Source organism: Patiria miniata, unplaced genomic scaffold (assembly GCF_015706575.1).
Source record: "Patiria miniata isolate m_02_andy unplaced genomic scaffold, ASM1570657v1 HiC_scaffold_24, whole genome shotgun sequence".
Lineage (NCBI taxonomy): Eukaryota > Metazoa > Echinodermata > Asteroidea > Valvatida > Asterinidae > Patiria > Patiria miniata.
The window spans coordinates 18,030,168-18,051,716 of NW_024037063.1; the positions used below are offsets into that span (position 1 = coordinate 18,030,168).

Here is a 21,549-nt window from a genome sequence, read left to right on the forward strand (position 1 = left end):
TAATAACTCTATAATTACACATTCTGGCTGCTGTAAAGTTTGAGCGCTGTGTTGTAGGAGCATCAGACTCCAGTCCCATCCCGTTCCCCTGTGTTCCGCCTATGTTCAACCCCAAGCTTAAAGTGTTGATTACACGTACCGCGACCGCCTGGTGGTAGAGTGCCCCAAAACGGACCTGTTCCCCTGGCCTTTTCTGCAGCCGCTCGTCGCGTAGGTCGAGGGCAAGCCTATATAGGCAGTGTAGGCACCGTCGACCGCCACATACGGTGTCAGAAGTGGGGCAGGTCACACAGGTGCCGCAGTGCGCTTCTAGACACACGTCATCGTTCTTTCAGTAAAACGAAACAACATCACATGTGAATGGTTTTCGTTCTGCTGAAAGAACACTTACCTTTTTGTGATCCGTGGGCAGAACTTTGAAACGGTGTTTGTATTCAATATTCCGTAACTTGAAGAGTACATGAGTGATTGAATGATTCTTGTACTAAAAGAAAACGTATTAAGGGCTTTCATGTCCTAGATTTTGAAAGTGCTACATGCAAACCTGTATTATAAATATGGTCCTGACATTTGGGATTCGTATTTTGACTCCACCTGTACAGCAGACTGGACCTTATAATTGCTCATCAAATCGATGCAAAAGAAGATCAGGCCAATTTTACTCACTCTTTAACCAGCAAATTTCTCCAAAACTGTAACTGGGCAAAGTTCCTCAGTATTTCACCAACCAAGTGTGAAGACTCAGTTCAATTTTTAAAGGAGACTTTTCTTTAATATTTGGCAGTGGCTTGCACAAGAGAGGGAAGTCAAGTGATTTCAAAATGAGGCTAATGACTAGATTTCTACATGTCCATCGATGGTCCATCTGTTTGACAAGACTGACTTCTTCATTCAGTGTCAATAGTCTGGTGCCTGACTAAGGAGAAATGTGTATAAATAGTGACCTAGTACCCGACATCCTAGATGTTTCTTTTGGCAAAGTCAGCTGACAGTTGATTGATGCAGTTCCGAAGAGTTGTTGGACTGGTTGTTTTATGTGCCAGTCTATTTTCTTGTATTGCATGCTTTCGGTACCTTAAGTTTTTGGGACTCTCATACACAGAATTGAAAGTCCCAAATGTTCGGACTATCTGTACAGTACAACTCGTTGTGGGTCAAAATTATCGGTGAAAATCCCCAGGGCAGCTGTTGACATAAATCAAATCCGTGGAAATGAATACGCATATTGAAAGCCAAATCTGTCCTTTTCGCCGACCCTGAATGGCACAGAAATTGTGAGGGTGAAAAATCTTTAGGGCCTATATAACCCCTTTTGTTGCTCTATGGCCTTTGAATTCCATATAGCCATATGTGAACTTCATTTGAGGTCAGTATTCGGTAGAAGGTACATGAAACCGGACTGCTCAGGTCGTCTGTGTTTTGTGAGCAGAGGGTTCATCCATCAGTGGCTTAACAAAACAACAACAAAAACAAGCCCACACGAAAACAAGGATGAAGGATCTTGTTCATGATCAATCACCTAAAACGGGTTTGCAGTATGATATAAAGCGAAATTCACAATAGCTCTCTACTTCACAAGTAGCAGCCTTGTATACGTGACTGTCGACAAAGCCTTGCATCTGGTAAGTTATAGGAAAGTCTACGTAATTACTAAATACAAATGTTCATTGTTCGAAATTCCATGGAAAATCGACAAAGACATTTGTCAGGAATATGAGACTGCAGCATTTTTGTCGCCTATATGAATGCACGTTCTCGTTTCCAGTTACATTCTGAAGGGAAGTAGGCCTACACACAGCTTGTCGACACTGCTATGAATTGAGCGTTGTGGGTCAGTTTTGATTACTGGATTTTATTTTGTTACTGGATCTCGTAATTTACGTCGATGACATGTTGTAAACGGTGAGTTTGCCAACCAAAGATGATGATGATGATGATGTTGTTTTAGCTGTTTCGGTGTGCACACCGAAACATCTAATGTTGTTGTTATCTTCTTCCTTTTTTGGGGGGGGGGGGGGGGTGTCTTTTCCCCTCTTCTTTTTCCACACTTTTTGTGGCTTAGACCCATTTTTTGGCAAGATCGTGACCGACTGGTCCAAAGCACCAAACTTGGCAGATAGATTCTTATATCCCAAGATAAGATATTTTGAAGGGGTGACACCTGAAATTCTGTTGGGTAGGGTGCCTAATTTGCATAAATCGTAAACACCTACCGTGTAATATATTTGTTCCCATATCTGGTTATATTCTGTATTTTGTTATTTTTTGAAAAGTATATTTTCGTGATTCTGCTTACACATCCTTACTTTAATAACATTTTCTAAAGCATATAAGTGACTGGATATAGTAACGATCCACGTGGCTACTATTATACCCTAAAGTTGCCCGCATTTACCTTGTCTCCAGATATCACCTAGTATAGTGTTGCCAAACCTTAGTATTGATGAGTTTCAAATTCACCAAGTTGCTTACTGGCACAGTTACCCTATTCAAACTTTTATGGAAAACCATGTGAACAATGATAACATTATATTATTAGTCCAGAAAAAAACGGAGAAAACACCAGGTGTCCGTAAATTGGGCTAAAAAGTAGGTGAAGGGTTGCCTAACTTGGGAAACGTGAACAAGTTCAAGGAATTTCCCAAATTTATTGGTAAGAAAACGTGTGTACGTGGACATAATTATTGTAAACAACAATAATCTCTTATTTGGGGGGATTTCCTTGAATTTGTTCAAGTCCTCGACTTTAGGCAACCCTAATCTAGCCCAATTTACGGACATCTAATTAAATTTCCCCCTTTTTCGTGTTTTTTTTTTTGGGCTAAATATCAAGATGTTATAATTTTTCACATGATTTCGCATTTTTTTTGTTGGGGTTACTGATGTGCCAATAAGTAACTTTGTGAATTTGAAGCTCATCAATACTGAGGTTTGGCAAGACTACTTGATGATATCTGAGGAAAAAGGAAATGCGCACAACTTTAGAGTATAATAGTAACCATTTTGGATCTTTATTATGTCCTTATAATCATCGAGTCTCTGATATGCTTTAGAAAATGTTATTTAAGTTGTATACAATATACACGTTGTGTCAATGTTGTATACATGTAGACCTACGATAAAAAAAAACATCAGTCAGATTTGACAAGAAACATATTATTGACTGGCTATTCAGGGTCAGTTGGGTATGGGCGTCGCCAGGATTTTTTCCGGGGGGGGGGGCAAAGCAAATGTTTCCCCAAAATTCATTAACTTGTTCATTATATTCTAAATTTATCATTTTTTTTCCGAGCGTGAGCAAGGGAGCATTTGCCCTACCTGAATAAAAACAATCCTTCATTCCTTTTACATTACAGATAACAACGGACTTTATTTAACTCGGTCATAATGGCGTTTGCTCAAAGCTGCAGGCGGATGTTTGGCCTCTTCACTAGGAGAAAACATGCCGTAAGAGAATCGAACTCCACCCCGCTAAAGCGATGCCTTACCGCTGCCGATCTAACGTTCGTTGGCATCGGAGCCATGCTGGGCTCTGGGGTCTACATCCTTCCAGGAGAAATAGCCGGTGAGATGGCGGGACCGGCGGCTGTTCTGTCCTTTCTCATTGCCGGCTCGGTGGCTTTGCTGAACGGCTTCTGCTTCCTGGAATGTGCAGGCCAGGTACCCCAGACGGGAGCAGCCTACGTGTACGCATACGCGTCTCTGGGAGAGTTGGTTGCCTTCTTGGTCGGCTGGAATGCCATAGCAGTACGAGTCATGTCACTCGTGTATTTAGCGCAAGGATGGAGCGCCTACTTCGACGACGTTCTCGGGGGCCACACACGAAATTTCACCATTGAATTTGTTCTCCAGGGCGAGGAATGGGACGCGCCTCCTGTTGCCAGCTTTCCTGATTTCACAGCCGGTGTTGTGATACTTCTCGGAAGCCTCCCTGTCGTGTTGGATGTGGACATGTATGCTATTGTCAACAATATATTAATAGCACTTAACTTGGCAGTTGTTTCTTTGCTATTCATAGTTTCCATGTTCTGTTCGGACTTCTCCCTGCTTACAAAGCACGGGTTTTTCCCTTTAGGCTTCGCTGGTGTAATGAAAGGTGCAGTGGCAGCATTTGTAGGGTTCTGTGGATTTGAGGCGATCGCGCTCAGCTCTGAAGAAGCCCAAAACCCCAGCAGAGGCCTTCCCATCGGCCTCATCAATGCCTTCGGGGCGTCATTTTCAGCTTACACTGCTGCCACTCTGTCACTCACTGTCTTAAGCGACTACCAAGAGATCCAACCACAAACTTCTTTTGCATCAGCATTCGAAATGATCGGTCTTGACTGGTTGAGGTATATCGTATCCCTCGGTGCTATCAGCAGTATGACGGGAGGAATTTTGAGTCACTCTTACTGTCTGTCTCGATTCATCTACCCGATGTCACGTGATGGGCTGCTCCCTGCGCTGCTTGCCAAAACCAACGAGCGAACCAAGACACCTATCTGGGCCACCATGTTTGGAACATCCCTGGCCGTCATTTTCAGTGTAATGATGGACTTTGTGAGTGTGATTAATATCATGTCTCTTTTGTATTTGATGGAGTTTATGGTAGTTTGTGCCGCTGTAGTCATTCTGCGCTACAGTCCCTGTACACAGAGTGGCTATGTACCCCTGGACAGCGGAGATGAGGATAATGGAGACGGGTCAACTCTTGAGATGGCCGAATTGAACCCACCCGACCAGGCGGTCAACGAACTGAATGCGCTGACCAACACAGAAAGCAACGAAAGCACCACTGATGCTAACCGAATGCACGACTGCCTGGCGAATTCTCCGTCGGATTCATCGCAATCTTCAATTCTTCACTTGATAAAACGACACCCAAGGACGGCTGTGGTTTTCTCACTCGCTTTCCACTTTCTATTCGAAGTCGTGTTGGTGGCGCTGTTGACATACATGATAAAGGAATTGCAGCATCTTGAGGGCGCCTTCATTTACGGGGTCATTGTAAGCGGCAGCCTCTCTCTAATGATGTGCTATCCTCTCCTGGTTCTACCTACATACGACGCGGGACTTTCATTCAAAGTGAGTAAACATAGTACACCTGTACAATTGGGCTGGTCCCCACATTTCGTATCTCCGTTCTGTTTATACCGAACTTAAATGACTTGAAAAGCACTTCCCATTTCAAAGATACACGTGTAATCTTTTTCTTTAAAAATTCATATATCGAAGTACTGTTTGTAGCTGCACCCAACTACCATAGCAAATTGTAGGCTGACACGATCTTAACTGATGTCTCTATCATGTCTGACTTTAATGTTGCTAATGACACTTAGTCACCATGGAATCTGGACATTATGGATGGACACCGTGAGATCTGAGAAGTAAATAATGATAATCATAAGGATAGATCTCAACAATTTGAAGGTTAATGTGATAAATAAGCAAGGAATTATTCAAAGAGACTTGTATGGCCTAAACAAAATGACTGTGGACATTTACATTACTAAATTAGTGAATACCATGTGTGCATAAAAGACACAATTGCTTTGACTTAATAAACCATTATTTCCTAACTTAACCCTATATTTGAGAGAGTAAAATTGATGAAATATTACTAAGTAAGGTATTTACCTCGTTGGCCTGTCGTGGGTGAGCTAAATAGTCTTTAATAGGATGGTTACAGAAAAAAGCGGATTAAATCATCCTTCGATCTGCTGAGCACAGTTAGAGAATCAGGCCATGTGCAAGACGCAATGCATTATGGGAAAGTTAAAAAGTTCACACTTTCCTCAAAGCCACCATAGCCTACAAGAAAAACTTAATTACAGTCAAAATAAAGTATTACAATATCAAAGAGACCTTTCACTTAACGTTTGGACTATTTGTTTGGGAAACTTTGATCACATGATCAAACAAACATGGCTGCTTCCATTAAAAAGCATATCATGTACCAGAACCACAACAAAGATGGTTGTGCACATAAACAGCACAGCGTGTGCAGCAAATACCGAGGTCAGATCACCAACTAATGTCTAATCTACATATGGAATGAAACTGCCTTCAACAGAATATTGTGGTTAGCATAATTCTAAGCTCTCTAAACAGGTGAGTAATTAGAGGGAAAAGATGTCAATAAAATGAGGACTTGGTCACATCCCGTTCCACTTTTATGTAGTGAACCAGATTTAAATTAATGAAACGGGAAATATCGGACAATATGAGCTCGAGCTCAAAACACCCGAGACCTTACCAATCTCGGAATCCACTCAGCACATGCAAATTGTGTCTTTCTTTCCCAGGTTCCGTTGATGCCATTACTACCGCTCGTTGCTCTGCTGTGTGACGTCATTCTAATCGTCCAACTGGATGCCCTGTCTTTTGCTGAGGGACTCATCTGGATGTTGTTAGGTAAACCAGCAGTCTTGGGGGCTTTTGCCCCCCCCCCCCCCATTTTCCCAGGCCAACAAAATTGCCCCTCAAACGCACATAATGATCGCAGGAAGATTGTGCACCTTCTCAAGATGGATTACTACCCCTTGAAAGCACAAATACCCCTCTCGCAAAAATAACATTGTGCCCCTCTCGAGATGGAAAATTGGCCATCAAAAACAATAGTGCTTCTCTCGGGATAACTTCTTGAGATGTAAAACTGCCCCTCGGAAGCACAATTTTATTAGTTAGTAACATTTATTTCAATGATGTCATTCATGACAATAATGCACAAACATGTATACATTAGGAAAAGTCACTAGTATAATATTTGATAGTTATGTACACAGTGATTAATTATGAAGTGTGGAATTAAATGACAACATTTAGGTATAAGGTTAAGCAGAACGCTTTTGTGCCCTTACCTATGGACAAACATACGACAAAGGGACAAACAAAAGAATACGTGAGACAGACAGGACAAGCGTGAGACAAGGCCTAAATATTAATACACAAAATAATGGAATTTCAATTTATGAATATGATTCGAGAAAATGAGGTTTTTAAATTTTTGACAAACACAGATAGTGCCCCGCTTGCAACATTAAAATTGTGCCCCAAAGTGGCCTATAAAAATAATAGTGCTCCTCCTCACGCGAATAAACGGTCACTGAGCTGGCCATCAAAAGCAACAGTGCCCCTCTCGCGATAAAAAAAAATGGTCTCTCTTCTTAACTAGTCAATTTCATGGGCGGACCCAGAGAGGTTACTGCCGGGGGCGGAGGGTGTGCGGTGTGCCGAAGGCCCAAGGGCGGATCCGTGGGGGAAAGGCAGCCACTACGTAGGCCCTACACTACCATCTTTTCCTTCAAACAAAATTGGTTAAAGTGGTAAGAAACTGCCTCTGATCGCACCACAGAGCATCTAGTAGAATCCATTTTTTACGGTGCCCTTAAGCGCGTCCCGAACCCCACGTGAATCTGTGGACCCCTTTTTTGCGGACCACTTTTTTTTTGCCCCCTGAAAAAAATGTAGTTCTAGATCCGCCAATGCGGAGGCCGAAGGGCTCTCACTTTCACACCGACGGGAAGGTGCCCCTATTTTGATGACCCAGGAAGAATTACCCACTTTTCAGTGGGGGCGGTCGCGCTGTGCTTGTGTTCACCGCTGTAACTCACAAACGATGCGTTCTATTTACAAAGGTTCACTCTCGGATGAATTGCCTTTATACTGATTGTACAAATTTCTCGATTAGCCAATTTTTCGCCCTGTGGAGCCTGAGATCCAATCAGTGAATCTGTTGTATTGACGCCCACTCTTACCGGATCCACCACAATTTGCCTGCTTTAAGGAGCAGTTACACTCGAACGATCCACTATCAATCATCAATCCAAACAACAACAATTTATTTTGGTGGTGGTCATTTTGAACAGTAAGCTAAGCCGAAAGGGTAACTACATATTACTCTTTACATGTAAACTTCTAGCTTGGTAAAACAAATTTAAAGTAGCACTATAGTATGTAGATCTGCCACAATCTTCCTGCTTTTGGAATTCCTATTCCAAATCATACTCTAGTTTCGGTTACTGTTCATCAAAAGCAACAGTGCCCCTCTCGCGATAAAAAAAATGGTCTCTCTTCTTAACTAGTCAATTTCATGGGCGGACCCAGAGAGGTTACTGCCGGGGGCGGAGGGTGTGCGGTGTGCCGAAGGCCCAAGGGCGGATCCGTGGGGGAAAGGCAGCCACTACGTAGGCCCTACACTACCATCTTTTCCTTCAAACAAAATTGGTTAAAGTGGTAAGAAACTGCCTCTGATCGCACCACAGAGCATCTAGTAGAATCCATTTTTTACGGTGCCCTTAAGCGCGCCCCGAACCCCACGTGAATCTGTGGACCCCTTTTTTGCGGACCACTTTTTTTTTTGCCCCCTGAAAAAAATGTAGTTCTAGATCCGCCAATGCGGAGGCCGAAGGGCTCTCACTTTCACACCGACGGGAAGGTGCCCCTATTTCTTGATAATTGCCCCTTTTGGTATCCCCCCCCCCCCCCCCCACAATTTGAAAAGCGTTCCGCCGCCCCTGCATGTAGGTTTCGATAGCATGCAAGATGTCAAGAAATACACTGCGGGAAAAGACAAACTGTGAGACGTCATCTGATCGAAAATGAAAATAAAAAAAAAAAACACTCGGGGTGTAAATCTTCGAACATTTCCCTTTCAAATTTTCTATATCAATGAACGAAAGAAGACACTGGTAATTAAAGAAAAAATTACAAATATGTAGCAATTATCAAAACAAGTGCAAATGAGATGTGTCATGGGCTGTTTTTCTGGACATATTTGGAGAAAGTTTCATGCATATATATATATCCATTATTGTACCATTATAAAGAAAAGCACTAGCAAAGAACACACGCTCAAAAACACTCTGACCACGGTTCCATGGTTCAACAAATTTATTGAAATCGCATACTGAAGTGAAGCAAAGAACACACGCTCAAAAACACTCTGACCACGGTTCCATGGTTCAACAAATTTATTGAAATCGCATACTGAAGTGAAGCAGTGTATTAATAGAAACCTAGCCTTGGTGACTGACTCGTCCTGAAGTTATTGACACATTTGAAAAGGAAAAGCAAATTCCGTGTGCAGACTGGAACTGAGCCGCATCAATGAAAATGGCATAACTCCTCGCCACAGCTACTAATTTGAAAAATTCAAACTTCCTGTGGAAGACAAGGTGTAACCATTCATTTGAAACACTCAGTTTTTATTCTATTTGCCACGATAAAAAATGGTGAACTTTGATCCAGATCATTCTGATGCACCCTGTACATGTCTTCAAACGATAAAGTATATGTCTTCAAACGATAAAGTATAGGTCTTCTATTAACGATGCAATACAGGCCTACATGTCTCCAAACGATAAGGTGTACACGTATTTCAGTTGAATTTTCTTTGCAGTGCATTTGTATAACTTTTATAAAAGGTCACCGGTAGGTACTGTTGCTGTAATGTCACTGGACTACCTGCCTGAATGGTATCTTTGTTATCCATATAACAATTTTCCGTAGATCCTGATCACCTGTGAGAGTTCTGAGTATTTTAAAAAGGATCCGAAGTGTGGGCATTACTTTTATCAGTGATGTCTATGCAAATTTTATTGCCGTGGTGTACCCGTATTATTACACACCTCTTGCTGGTTCTTCATCCTGGTTGAATGAAACACGGTCACGTGTGGTTCACTAATATAGGCTAGTGCATGAAATTCGCGTCAGCGTGAACTAGACGCGCGTCAAGACAGGGCGCGCGCGTAATTTCCGGAGTACAGTGCCCGATCGGGCACTAGACTCAATTTTTTTGACTGGTTACAGTGCCCTCTAAAAAACTCAAACTCAACAACTGAATCTAGGGAAACTAAAACCGTTTCTTTATTGTTATATTGCTCATAGTTGAATTGCTTATGAATTAATTGTTGAATTAAAACAGTGATAAAACTCTGAAAAGTTTGTTTTCTTATTTGTATTTTTTTTTTGGACAGAGGTAAGTTACAAAACACATATGGACTGGCATAATTCGGTCAGGAGTGCACGTCTCTGCCCCCCCTCGGGCCTGTGAGTAACCAGAAGAGGGTCCTATTTTTGGCCTCGGGAAATGTGACCCTCTTCTGGTCACTCACAGTCCCACGGGGCGCATAGACGAGCACTAGTGACCTCAGTGCCAGTCTATATGTGTATACTATTATGGCCCCCTTAATGTTCGGAGCTGGCGACGGGGTTGCGTAACGGACCTGTATGGATCTGTATGTTCCACTGTTGTCACACAAGATAGTTTATGTAATATACAACGGCGAATGCGAAGTATGCCGTGGTCTATGATAATGTGAGCAGATTCACTGATTAATAAGGCAAGACAACCGCCTCTTGACCTCCTAGATTTGACCAATCAGCGGGCGCTTCCTATATCGGGTCTTCGGTCATTCACCCGTTCCGCGTAATAGACAATTGATTTTAAAAAACCTGTGTCACGCGCTCTGTATCATGTTACGCGATAAAGCGCCCGGTTGTTGTTGTATTACAAAACACTGCATTCGAATTGACCAATCAAACCATTTAGTCCTGATTTTGGAATAAAAAGGCCGTCACGATTTAGTAAAGTCATATCCGATTGGCTGGCGCGCGGCTTGCATAATATCTGCATGTCTAGACATATGAGACGTTCTACAGAAGACTCTTGGCTCCGTGGTTAACAGGTGATACTCAGACTAGTCGCACTCAATATACGGCTCCGAACCTCAGGCACCCTTTGAATTATCACGATAGAACAAGCTGCATGGAAGGTGCATTTCAAAGATTTCAGTCGATTTCTGCTGGATGAACACTGGAGTTAGGGTAAATAACTTGGTTCCCGAAACTTGAGCATTGAACGGAAATGAATGTTTGTTTCCTCTTCTTTCAGGACTGTTGTTGTATTTGGTGTACGGAGTGAGACACAGTTTGGCAAGTACGAGGTTTGAAGAGAGCGCCCCCAACGACAACTGAGTCCAGTGGTTTTGAAGACAGCGCCCCCAACGACAGCTGAGTCCAGTAGAGGCCTGCACTGATTAGTTACCGTTTTCTTCTTATTATTAGTTATTATTAATTACTGGTACTGAAACAAAAGAGTCCTTAAAAGCGCCTTAGGCACTGTAGCTCGCAAGCCTGAAGAAATATGTACAGAGAAGACAATGAGAAGAAATTACAGTTTTAGAGGTGTTAGGAAAAGCTCAGGAGAATATTCTGAGGAAAACCCAATCCACTATATTGGCGCCGGCGGGATTCGAACCAGGGTCACAGCGGTGGAAGGCGAGGATCAGGAAAGTACCGCTACGCCAACCTGACTTCCCATTAGTCATTACATGCATTCATGTCATTGACCTTTCTTACCTTTAAAACTGCGAGTCACGTTTCACAAGTGGCGAAATGTATCAGCTTTAATAGGTTAATCCAAAATTTCCAAAGGACCAAGGCGGTAGGCCTGAAGATTCGAACATGATCGGACCGTCATGATTAAAGCAAATCTACGGGCTGAGTCTAAACGAAAGTGACTTGATGAACAAAAATATGTGGCGTGCTCCACTTCAATATAAATAACACAGGAATAAAGTACACTGTTATTGACTATAACTGTGAAAATCGCAGTCGCCCTCGAACGATCCACCGTATCGATCATCAAGAGATCTTAGTTTTCATCGTGACTTGCACCTTCTTGTAGAGTCTTCTGGGGGAATAATAAGCTCAGGCCTGTGCATGCACGTTTGGCTTGAATAAGAAGAAAAACACAAAAGCAATTTGTTTCTTTAAACTTTATTGCACCGTTCATTACATTTGTCTAAATTAAGACCTTTGAAATTGTAATCATGCGAGTGCAGAGAGTGTAGCCTTTTGAATGTTTTATTTAATCACCACAGAATGTTTGTTTTCCTTCAAACTGCTGCCAAGCATCATTTACAAATATTGCGCTCGTGAAAAAAAATCATTTGAATGGAAAGGGCAGTCTTTATAAAATATTGGGGTATACCCCCTCCCTCATCCCGCTGGTGCTGTGCTTGCTAGGAAGCCCGCCATCACTAATACAGAAGTTGTCACTTGTCTCCAGACTTACTGTGTTTTCAGGATGAGTGTGTTTTATATAGTGCTAAAACAAGCGAGTGAGAGCTATATTTTTTATGTTTAAGTCACGTAGGATCATTCTTGCAGTAGTGAAGATACGGACGGTACCAACAAAACCCAGGCATTTGGTGATACAAATGGACGTGAATTCCAATACGTAAGTTTACCTAAGTAAACATGTTGGACATTAATGGTTAAAAAATCATGCAGTTTGTTTGTCTACAAATTTCGGTGATGCATGAGAGCGCATGAATGGCTAATCAACTTTGAATTCAGTAGATTGACTCCATTTTCCCAACGTTCTCAGCAAGTTTTTCTTCGCATCATTTGGCGTGACGTGCAGTACGGGACAGGGTACAATAATTGTTCCCGATGCTAAACAGATAACACCAAGTCCAATGGAACTACTATTAGGCCTACACCGCTAATAACGGTAAGTGCACAGAGCAGTGGCGTAGCCACGGGGGGGGGGGGGGGGGGGGGGGACAGCCCCCCCCCCCCCCATGAAACCTTGTCGCCTCCCCCCACTGAGATTCTGAGTTTCCAAAAAAAATATCATTGATCTACATGACGCCCCCCCCCCCATGAAATGTTCCAGCGCCCCCCCCCCCCTGAAAAATTCCTGGCTACGCCACTGGCACAGAGGAAAAAGAACAGTACAATCTACTGTGCTATAGTGATTTTTAAAGCCAATATGGATACTATTATGCGAATCTATTCAGTTGTAGGACCAGGTCAATCCACACACCTTTTCATTCGTCATTTCAAAGGCTCTTTTTACCATTATCATCAATCAGTGGCTTCAAAATGACAAGTGGACACCCGATGACAACGATGGAGGATCTTGTTCATGGTCAATGGTCCGAAAAGGGTCGATACTTCGCAGTATATCTGTTTCAAAGTGGCATTCACAATCGCTCTTGTGATCTACTTCACAAGTGGTAGCCTCGTACTTGACTGGCGACAAAGCCTTGGCTGTGGCAAGTGGGGCAAATTACTACGTTATCACAAATAACAAATCTTCACTAGAGTGTAGGCCTACATCACATATTTTGTCGGGAATACGGGACAGCGGGGTAGAACAAGACATATGCAAGCCTTTTTCTGGCAGCTTTTCAAGTTTTCTTAAAAAGCAGGACTTTCTCAGATAACCACGGCCTTTACGTATATAACTCGGTCATGATTATGGCGATTGCTCGAAGCTGTAGGCAGGTTTGTGGCCTGTTCACCAGGAGAAAACATGCTGGAAAAGAATCGAACTCCACTCCGCTAAAGCGATGCCTTACCGCTGCCGACCTAACCTTCGTTGGCATCGGAGCCATGCTGGGCTCTGGGGTCTACATCCTTCCAGGAGAAATAGCCGGTGAGATGGCGGGACCGGCGGCTGTTCTGTCCTTTCTCATTGCCGGCTCGGTGGCTTTGCTGAACGGCTTCTGCTTCCTGGAATGTGCAGGCCAGGTACCCCAGACGGGAGCAGCCTACGTGTACGCATACGCATCTCTGGGAGAGTTGGTTGCCTTCTTGGTCGGCTGGAATGCCATAGCAATACGAGTCTTGGCCCTCGTGTTTTTAGCACGAGGATGGAGCGCCTACTTCGACGACGTTCTCGGGGGCCACATACGAAATTTCACCATTGAATTTGTTCTCCAGGGCGAGGAATGGGACGCACCTCTTCTTACCAGCTTTCCAGATTTCACAGCCGGTGTTGTGTTACTTCTCGGAAGCATCCCTGTCGTGTTTGATGTGGACATGTATGCCATTGTCAACAATATAGTACTGGCACTTAACTTGGCAGTTGTTTCTTTGCTTTTCATAGTTTCCATGTTCTGTGCGGACTTCTCCCTGCTTACAAAGCATGGGTTTTTTCCTTTAGGCTACGCTGGTGTCATGAAAGGTGCAGTAGCGGCGTTTATAGGGTTTTGTGGATTTGATGCGATCGCGCTCAGCTCTGAAGAAGCCAAAAACCCCAGTAGAGGCCTTCCCATCGGCCTCATCAATGCCTTCGGGGCGTCATTTTCAGCTTACACTGCTGGCACTCTGTCACTCACCGTCTTAACCGACTACCAAGTGATCCAACCACAAGCTCCGTTTGCATCAGCATTCGGAATGATCGGTATTGACTGGTTGAGGTATATCATATCCCTCGGTGCCATCAGCAGTATGACGGGAGGAATATTGACTAACTCTTATTGTCTGTCTCGATTCGTCTACCCGATGTCACGTGATGGACTGCTACCGGCCCTGTTTGCCAAAACCAACGAGCGAACCAAGACACCTATCTGGGCCACCATGTTTGGAACATCCCTGGCCGCCATTTTCAGTGTTATTATGGACTTTGTGAGTGTGATTAATATCATAGCTCTCTTGTGTTTGATGGAATTTACGGTAGTTTGTTCTGCTGTGGTCATTCTGCGCTACAGTCCCTGTACACAGAGTGGCTATGTACCCCTGGACAGCGGAGATGAGGATACTGGAGACGGGTCAATTCTTGAGATGGCCGAATTGAAGCCGCCCGACCAGACGGTCAACGAACTGAATGCGCTGAGCAACTCAGAAAGCAACGAAAGCATCACTGGTGCTAACCGAATGCACGACTGCCTGGCGAATTCTCCGTCAGATTCTTCGCAATCTTCAATTCTTCACTTGATAAAACGACACCCAAGGACGGCTGTGGTTTTCTCACTCGCTTCCCACTTTCTATTCGAAGTCGTGTTGGTGGCGCTGTTGACATACATGCTAAAGGAATTGCAGCATCTTGAGGGCGCCTTCATTTACGGGGTCATTGTAAGCGGCAGCCTCTCTCTAATGATGTGCTATCCTCTCCTGGTTCTTCCTACATACGACGCGGGACTTTCATTCAAAGTGAGTAAACAACTACATTGGTAATGTGCTGATATTAAAGAAAAAACGGAGTTGATCGACGAGTTGTTTGGTTCCCTCCCTACATGTACGTTGTCAATAGCAGGGCCAGAAAGCAGTACCCTGAAGGATCTGAATGTATGTTAATATTGTCATGTCATAAAAAATCGAAATCAAATCGAATTTTATAAAGTAGTAATTCCATCACTACATTTACATGGGTCCAGTTTTTGTTCGTTATCTCATTCAAAGTGAGTAACTTTCCAAATAGAATTGACGGTACATCTTTAAAACGGGGCAGCTTTTCACTTTACGTTTTCCTTTTTGTCCAAGTTTCACCAAAATTAATCGCATAAGCACTTCTTTTTCTTTCCAAACATACTGTGATGCCTTTTTGTCTAGGATACTCATATTTTACACATATTTTGAGGTGGCTGACAAGATTTTACAAAACGGGCAATTTGAGTCAAAGCTGGGCCCAAGCTCAAACTGATGAGTCACAGCCAAAGTTTCAAACGGATCAGGCATCAAACTCAAATCTCGGAATCCACTCAACACTTTCAAATTTGGTATTTTGTTACCAGGTTCCTTTGATGCCATTGCTACCGCTCGTTGCTCTGCTGTGTGACGTCATTCTAATCATCCAACTAGATGCTTTGGTCTTTGGTGAGGGACTCATCTGGATGTCGTTAGGTAAACAATCATGCAGCTTAGTAGTCTTGAGTTTTGATTTATTGTTTGTGTACCCTAATACATATTCCATGTCATTAAAGCCACTGTCAAGACCATTGGGTACAGGATTGCTTCTGGGGTTTGCGTCATTAGTTAGACAATTGAATCAAGACTAGGCACACCAGGTATGAGACAATAAGCGATTGGCGATTTAAATTCGAGTAACATCTGGTGCCCTGACTTGCTCGAATGCTTGGCACATTTTAACTTCTCCAGACCAAAGAGACTGTTGCTACATCACGTGGTTCGGGGCAAGCCTTACGCTAGCAACCTCAGCCCCGGAACGGTGCGATCAATGTATTGATGCTGAGCGTCTCTTACTTAACTATGCAAGAGCTTGTCCCGAATCATGCTATATAGCAACAGTGCCTTTGGTCTGGAGAATTCAAAGTTAAAATGTGCCGAGAATTATGAGCAAGTCAGTGTACCAGATGTTATTCAAATGTAACTCCCAAAGAGTTTAGGTTATTTGCAAATGGCTTATTATCTAAACATACATTTAGGTTTCCATAGCATGCAAGATGTCCAGATATGCGCTGTGGAAAAAGACAAACTGTGGAAAACATTCCGTAGGCGCCCTTTGAAATATCACAGTAAAACAGACTGAATATGAATGGCAGTTGCATGCAAGGTGCATTTCAAAGATTTACGGTCTATTGGATAAACCCTTGCGTTATTGTAAATAACTTGGTTCTCCAAGCTTCAATATTGAATGTAATTAAATTTTTGTTTCCTTTTCTTTCAGGACTGTTGTTGTATTTGGTGTACGGTGTGAGACACAGTTTGGCAAGTACGAGGTTTGAAGACAGCACCCCCAACGATAACTGAGTCCAGTAGCAGCCTGCGCTGATAGTTTCCGTTTTCTCCTCCCCTCCCCCTTCTCCTCCCCCTTCTCCTCCTCCTCCTCCTCCTCCTCCTCCTCCTCCTCCTCCTCCTGCTCCTCCTTATAATTATTATTATTAATTTCTGGTACTGAAACCAAGGATTCCTCAAAAGTGCCTAAGTAACTGTAGCCGCAAGCCTAAAAAAATATGCTGAGAGAAGGCATTACAGTTTTAGAGTGGGAGAAAAGCCCAGAAGATTACTCTGGGAAAAACCCATGGAATCAGGCAGGGACTAAAAACCGAATCCACTTATTGGCCCAGGCGGGATTCGAACACGGGTCACAGCGGTTGACGACTAGTACCGCAACGCCAACCTGACTCCCCATTACTCATCACATGCATTCATGCCATTGACCTTTCTTACCTTTGAAACTGTGATACGAGTCACGATTCACAAGAGGCGAAATCTATCAGCTTTAGGTTAATCCAAAATTCAAAAGGAGCGTGGCCTGAAGATTTGAACAGGACCGAACCGTCATGATCAAAGCAAATCTACAGGCAAGTCAAAAAGAAAGTGACCTGAAACAGACCTCATCAGTGTCAAAACGCCGTATAAATAATCAACACTCCATTTTTTGTGGGGTAAGAAGAATTTCCCACTTTTCAGTGAGGCGGTCGCACTGACCACAAATTCGTATCCTATGGAGACACACACACAATAGGGAACAAGACATTGTAAAGGTCTCCACACGGCAATTTCTATAGATGAATAGGTCTACAAGCTTTTCACGAAATAGATATATGGGTTTTACTCAAAAACTAGGATTTTTCAAGGTGGGTTGATCCGTTGCAAATGGAAGAGTTTTAGAAAAGGGATATTAATTCCAAATTTCAGCCAAGGAAACTAATTCTGGTTAAAATAAGAGCATTTTGAAACTTCACTTTCAAAATTGAACACTGTACTACACGAGAACAAAGAAATGTCTCCACAAGGATACAAATTTGAGAATGGGTGTACATGTACGTGTGTGTTTACCCGCAGCTGTTACTCACGAACTATGCGTTCTTATTAGAAAGGTTCGCTCTCTGTTGGAAAGTGGGCGAATTGCCTTTATACTGATTGTACTTATTTCTCGATTGGCCAATTATTCGCCCTGTGGAGCCTATCATCCAATCAGTGAGTCTGTTGTATTGAGGCCCACTAATTGATTCCCCAACAATTAATTTGCCTGCTTTAAGGAACAGTCGCTCTCGAACGAGCCACTATCAATCACCAATCCAAACAACATTAAATTATTTTGGTGGTGGTCATTTTGAACAGTAAGCCGAAAAGGGTAACTACATATTACTTTTTACATGTAACTTCTAGCTTGGTAAAACAAATTTAAAGTAGCACTATAGTATGTCGATCTTCCACAATCTTCCTGCTTTTGGAATTCCTATTCCAAATCATACTCTAGTTTCGGTAACTGCTTGTGAAAGTAAAATAATGACTGTGTTATTTCTTATGACTCAATAAATGATAATGTTCAAGTACAATTAAGTTTACAGCTGTTTTTCTGAACTAACAATATTAGGTGGGATGTTGTGGGGAATCATAGAAAATCATCCAAACTTATTTTGTCCCATTTGGCACCCCATATACAATAGGGCGCTATCAGACAGTGTGCCAACGTCAATTCGTGGAGACGCACGCAGAGAACGGTCATGTACGTATTATCGTGGAGCTATACTGAAGACGCAGACAGGGCTCTGGAGTGCTCTGAAACGTGCAAAACTAAATCAGGCCAAATTTACTCACTCTTCAGCTTGCAAATTTCTCCAAAACGTCCACTGGGCAAGTATTTTACCAACCATGTTTGCAGACTCAATTCAATTTTTAAAGGAGACTTTTCTTCAATATTTTGGCGATCATGAAGTGTAGGGCCCGGTTCTTATAAGGGAACGAACTTACAAACTAAAGAAGAAACCACTCTAAAACAACCCAAAATTACTTTTACGGTTGTTTTTTGACTCACCTATGGTGTCTACGTTGACATTATGTTGAATACGAACAGGAGTAATGGAAAGAGGCTTTGATTTTTGAGGGAAATTACGCCAAGCGACGACGCCTGCTCTCACGGAGTGAAAAAGTGGATAATGTGACATGTCCAAACCTGATATGAAAGAACGGTGCTGATTGGGTGGAAATATTTGTGTCCTCAACTTTGATACGGGGAGTAAGTATTTAAGAGGCCACAGCTCAACGCATGCGCAGTAATGAAAACGATCGGTACCTATAAGGCTTGTCATGATTGGCTAATATTTAAGTTGCATAAATTTGCATTTTATAAAGGCCGTGTTGGATTGGACAAAAGTTTTTACAGCCGGGGGTGTAAGTTTGTTAAATATAAGAAACATAAAACGTGCGAAAAGCTATTCGCGCTAATATTCATCATACATTTTATCGGTAGAAAAGCTATGAGTCAACAATTTGTGAATTTAGAGAGCAACTTGTGCAATAAAATGGATCTGTTCGGCCTTGTTGCTGTTTTGGCAACAGTGGAGACATGCAAGGAATGGCTCAGAGAAAGGGGACTCCTTGTAAAACCAGGAGTACATCTGATTTGCGGGAATTGGCAGCATCATTTCATTGAGATGCGACGTGGCCAGGCTCGGATTAAGTGTTTCGTAGGCCCTAGGCACCAGTGTTTCGTAGGCCCTACTCCGTCCTACCACCGGTACCAAATTCAGCGTACAAAGCACTATACGAGTCCTTGAATCAGCTATTCGGAGCTACAAAATTAAATTGCTACAATTATTTATTCAGGGACAAAAATAGTTTGGGGAACGACATGTCCCCCCGCCCCCCACCCCCCCCCCCCCCCCCCACACCGATCGACGCTCATGGTTGGCACCGTGTTTCAGTTGGTGAAATCGAAAATTTTGAGAGAGACCCTAGAACTTTTTGACAACGTTTCTGTGCGCGTGTGTGTGGGTACGTGTGGTGTGGGTAGGCCTATATATGTTTTATGGCACACTGCGGTATTTTCGTAGGCCCCCGAATTTTTCGTAGGCCCTAGGTACAGTGCCTACTGTGCCTATTGGGTAATCCGTGCCTGCACGTGGCCACCAGGGTGGGCGAAGCGATTGTACCAAATTAAACTGAGGTGCTGTAGCTGTGGCAGAAAGAAATCAATTCGGATCGGGAGTTTCTTCTTTCAGAGCCGGCTAACCTTACGAGCGTTGACATCACTGATGTACACGTTTGCATATCGAGCTTCAATTATTTTTGTGGAGACTATGGAGAAATGTGTAGTAAATTAAGACTAGTCGCGTTGTGCCGTCGCATAGTCTCCTCATGCCATGGCATGGTCGCGTCGTACTTTGGCATAGTCGCGTCATGCCATCACAAAGTCACGTCATGCCGTCACATCGTGCCGTCGCATTGTCGCATCGTGCCGTCGCATAGTCGCGTTGTTCCATTGCGTTGTCACGTCGTGCCGTTGAGTCGCGTCATTCTGTTGCGTCGTGCCTTCGCATAGTTCTGTATACTGTTTGTATAGGGCAGTTGCATAATCACGTCGTGCTGTCATAAAGTCATGTCGTGCCGTCTCATAGTCGCGTCGTGCGTCGTGCCGTGGCATAGTCGCGTTGTGCCGTCGCGACGGCACAACGCGTCGCATAGTCGCGTAGTGCCGTCGCATAGTCGCATCGTGCCATAGAATTTTCGCGTTGTGCTGTCGCAGCCGCATCATGTCGTTGCGTCGTGCCGTCGCATAGTTCTATTTACTGTTTGTATAGCGCCGTTGCATAATCACGTCGTGTCATCGCAATTAAAGTCGCGTCGTGCCATCTCATAGTCGCGTTGTGCCGTCGCATAGTCGCGTTGTGCCGTCGCATAGTCACGTCATGCGGTTGCATTTTCACGTTGTGCCGTTGCATAGTCGAGTCGTGCCATCGCCTTGTCGTGTCGTGCCATCGCAGTCCGTTATGCCATCGCGTCGAGCCATTGCATAGTTCTGTGTACTGTTTGTATAGCGCCATTGCATAATCACGTCGTGCCGTCAACAAAACAAAACCCAAAATGTCGGGATATTTTGGGTTTCGTTTTGTTTGACTCACCCTGTACATTATTTGTAGTTTGTAGCAATTGGTACACCAAATATATTACTTAGTATAGGCGCATGTGATGTTGTCAACTACGATCTAAACACAACATCAACTTCTGCTTGTCATCAGAAATTAAAATAAGAGTTGGCCTAAGAGACCTAAGCTAGGTAAAAGGGCGCCCTCTTTGTCGGCGCACGGAACCCGTATACCTTTCTACGCTTGGTTGGCAAACTGCACATATTGCCAATCACAGGTTGCAAAACTATGAAGGTCCAACACTGCAAAAATGAAGAAGAGCCGCCATTACAGATAACCAAAATATTCGACACTTGAAAATGCAACAGTGTCAACAAAGTTAACATAATTATAGCCTACAACATAATTTCTACATATGCTTTTTGTACTATGTATTGAAGGCGTTTTGAGGGCGTTTTTCTGGAAAATTAATAACGGCCAACCTTAACCACGTCTTAAATTTCTGCGCCTGCGGAATCCCATATAAAATAGCGCCAATGTTTTCCAATAAAAGAAAGGTCTTTTACTGAGTGAGACTCGTACGGCTTGGGATGTCTTGGATGCGTGGATGCGCGGATGCGGGGTGGGCATGAAGTAAATTGAGATCAATAGAGGACGCTATAGACAGCCGACTGCCACGCAGCCATGGATGCAGCCATAGGACGGAGTGGCCTGTATTCAGTGGCGTAGCCACGGGGGGTGTGGGGGGAGACAGCTGAAACCTTGTCGCCCCCCCCCCCCCCCCGTCGCCCCCACCCCTCCCCCCCCCCCCCCACACTGAGATTTTGAGTTTCTAAAAAAATTATCATTGATCTACATGACGCCCCCCCCCCATGAAATGTTCCAGCCCCCAGCCCCCCCCCCCTGAAAATTCCTGGCTACGCCACTGCCTGTATTCTATAGTTGTAGCCAGTTCGACCCTGTATTCTCAGTTGTACCAGTTTTCGTATGTTGTTTATGT

At 43.5% G+C, this 21,549-nt stretch overlaps 2 protein-coding genes across 3 annotated transcripts; both read left to right on the forward strand.

The window, feature by feature from the left end:
* Nucleotides 1–1,486: 1,486 nt before the first annotated feature.
* On the forward strand, nt 1,487–11,134 carry LOC119731575 (high affinity cationic amino acid transporter 1-like). Of its 2 annotated transcripts, XM_038204763.1 has the most exons (4): nt 1,487–1,622; nt 3,357–5,064; nt 6,285–6,393; nt 10,874–11,134. In XM_038204763.1, exons 2-4 carry the CDS (start codon nt 3,388–3,390, stop codon nt 10,954–10,956), a joined length of 1,869 nt encoding a protein of 622 aa, XP_038060691.1. In that variant the 5' UTR covers nt 1,487–1,622; nt 3,357–3,387; the 3' UTR covers nt 10,957–11,134. The 2 variants fall into 2 exon arrangements, with proteins under 2 accessions (XP_038060691.1, XP_038060690.1); XM_038204762.1 differs by lacking the exon at nt 10,874–11,134 and having other exon boundaries at nt 6,285–6,637.
* A 1,564-nt stretch (nt 11,135–12,698) lies between these two features.
* Nucleotides 12,699–16,553, forward strand: LOC119731571 (methylthioribose transporter-like). The gene is made up of 3 exons (XM_038204753.1): nt 12,699–14,928; nt 15,510–15,618; nt 16,403–16,553. Exons 1-3 carry the CDS (start codon nt 13,246–13,248, stop codon nt 16,483–16,485), a joined length of 1,875 nt encoding a protein of 624 aa, XP_038060681.1. The 5' UTR covers nt 12,699–13,245; the 3' UTR covers nt 16,486–16,553.
* Nucleotides 16,554–21,549: the final 4,996 nt, after the last annotated feature.

Bases quoted from the DNA above. Each gene is read 5' to 3' on its own strand.
- LOC119731575 (XM_038204762.1), top strand. From the start codon at position 3,388: ATGGCGTTTGCTCAAAGCTGCAGGCGGATGTTTGGCCTCTTCACTAGG. The intron at 5,065-6,284 runs GTGAGTAAACAT...TTTCTTTCCCAG, and splicing joins ACGCGGGACTTTCATTCAAA to GTTCCGTTGATGCCATTACT.
- LOC119731571 (XM_038204753.1), top strand. From the start codon at position 13,246: ATGATTATGGCGATTGCTCGAAGCTGTAGGCAGGTTTGTGGCCTGTTC. The intron at 14,929-15,509 runs GTGAGTAAACAA...TTTTGTTACCAG, and splicing joins ACGCGGGACTTTCATTCAAA to GTTCCTTTGATGCCATTGCT. The intron at 15,619-16,402 runs GTAAACAATCAT...CTTTTCTTTCAG, and splicing joins ACTCATCTGGATGTCGTTAG to GACTGTTGTTGTATTTGGTG.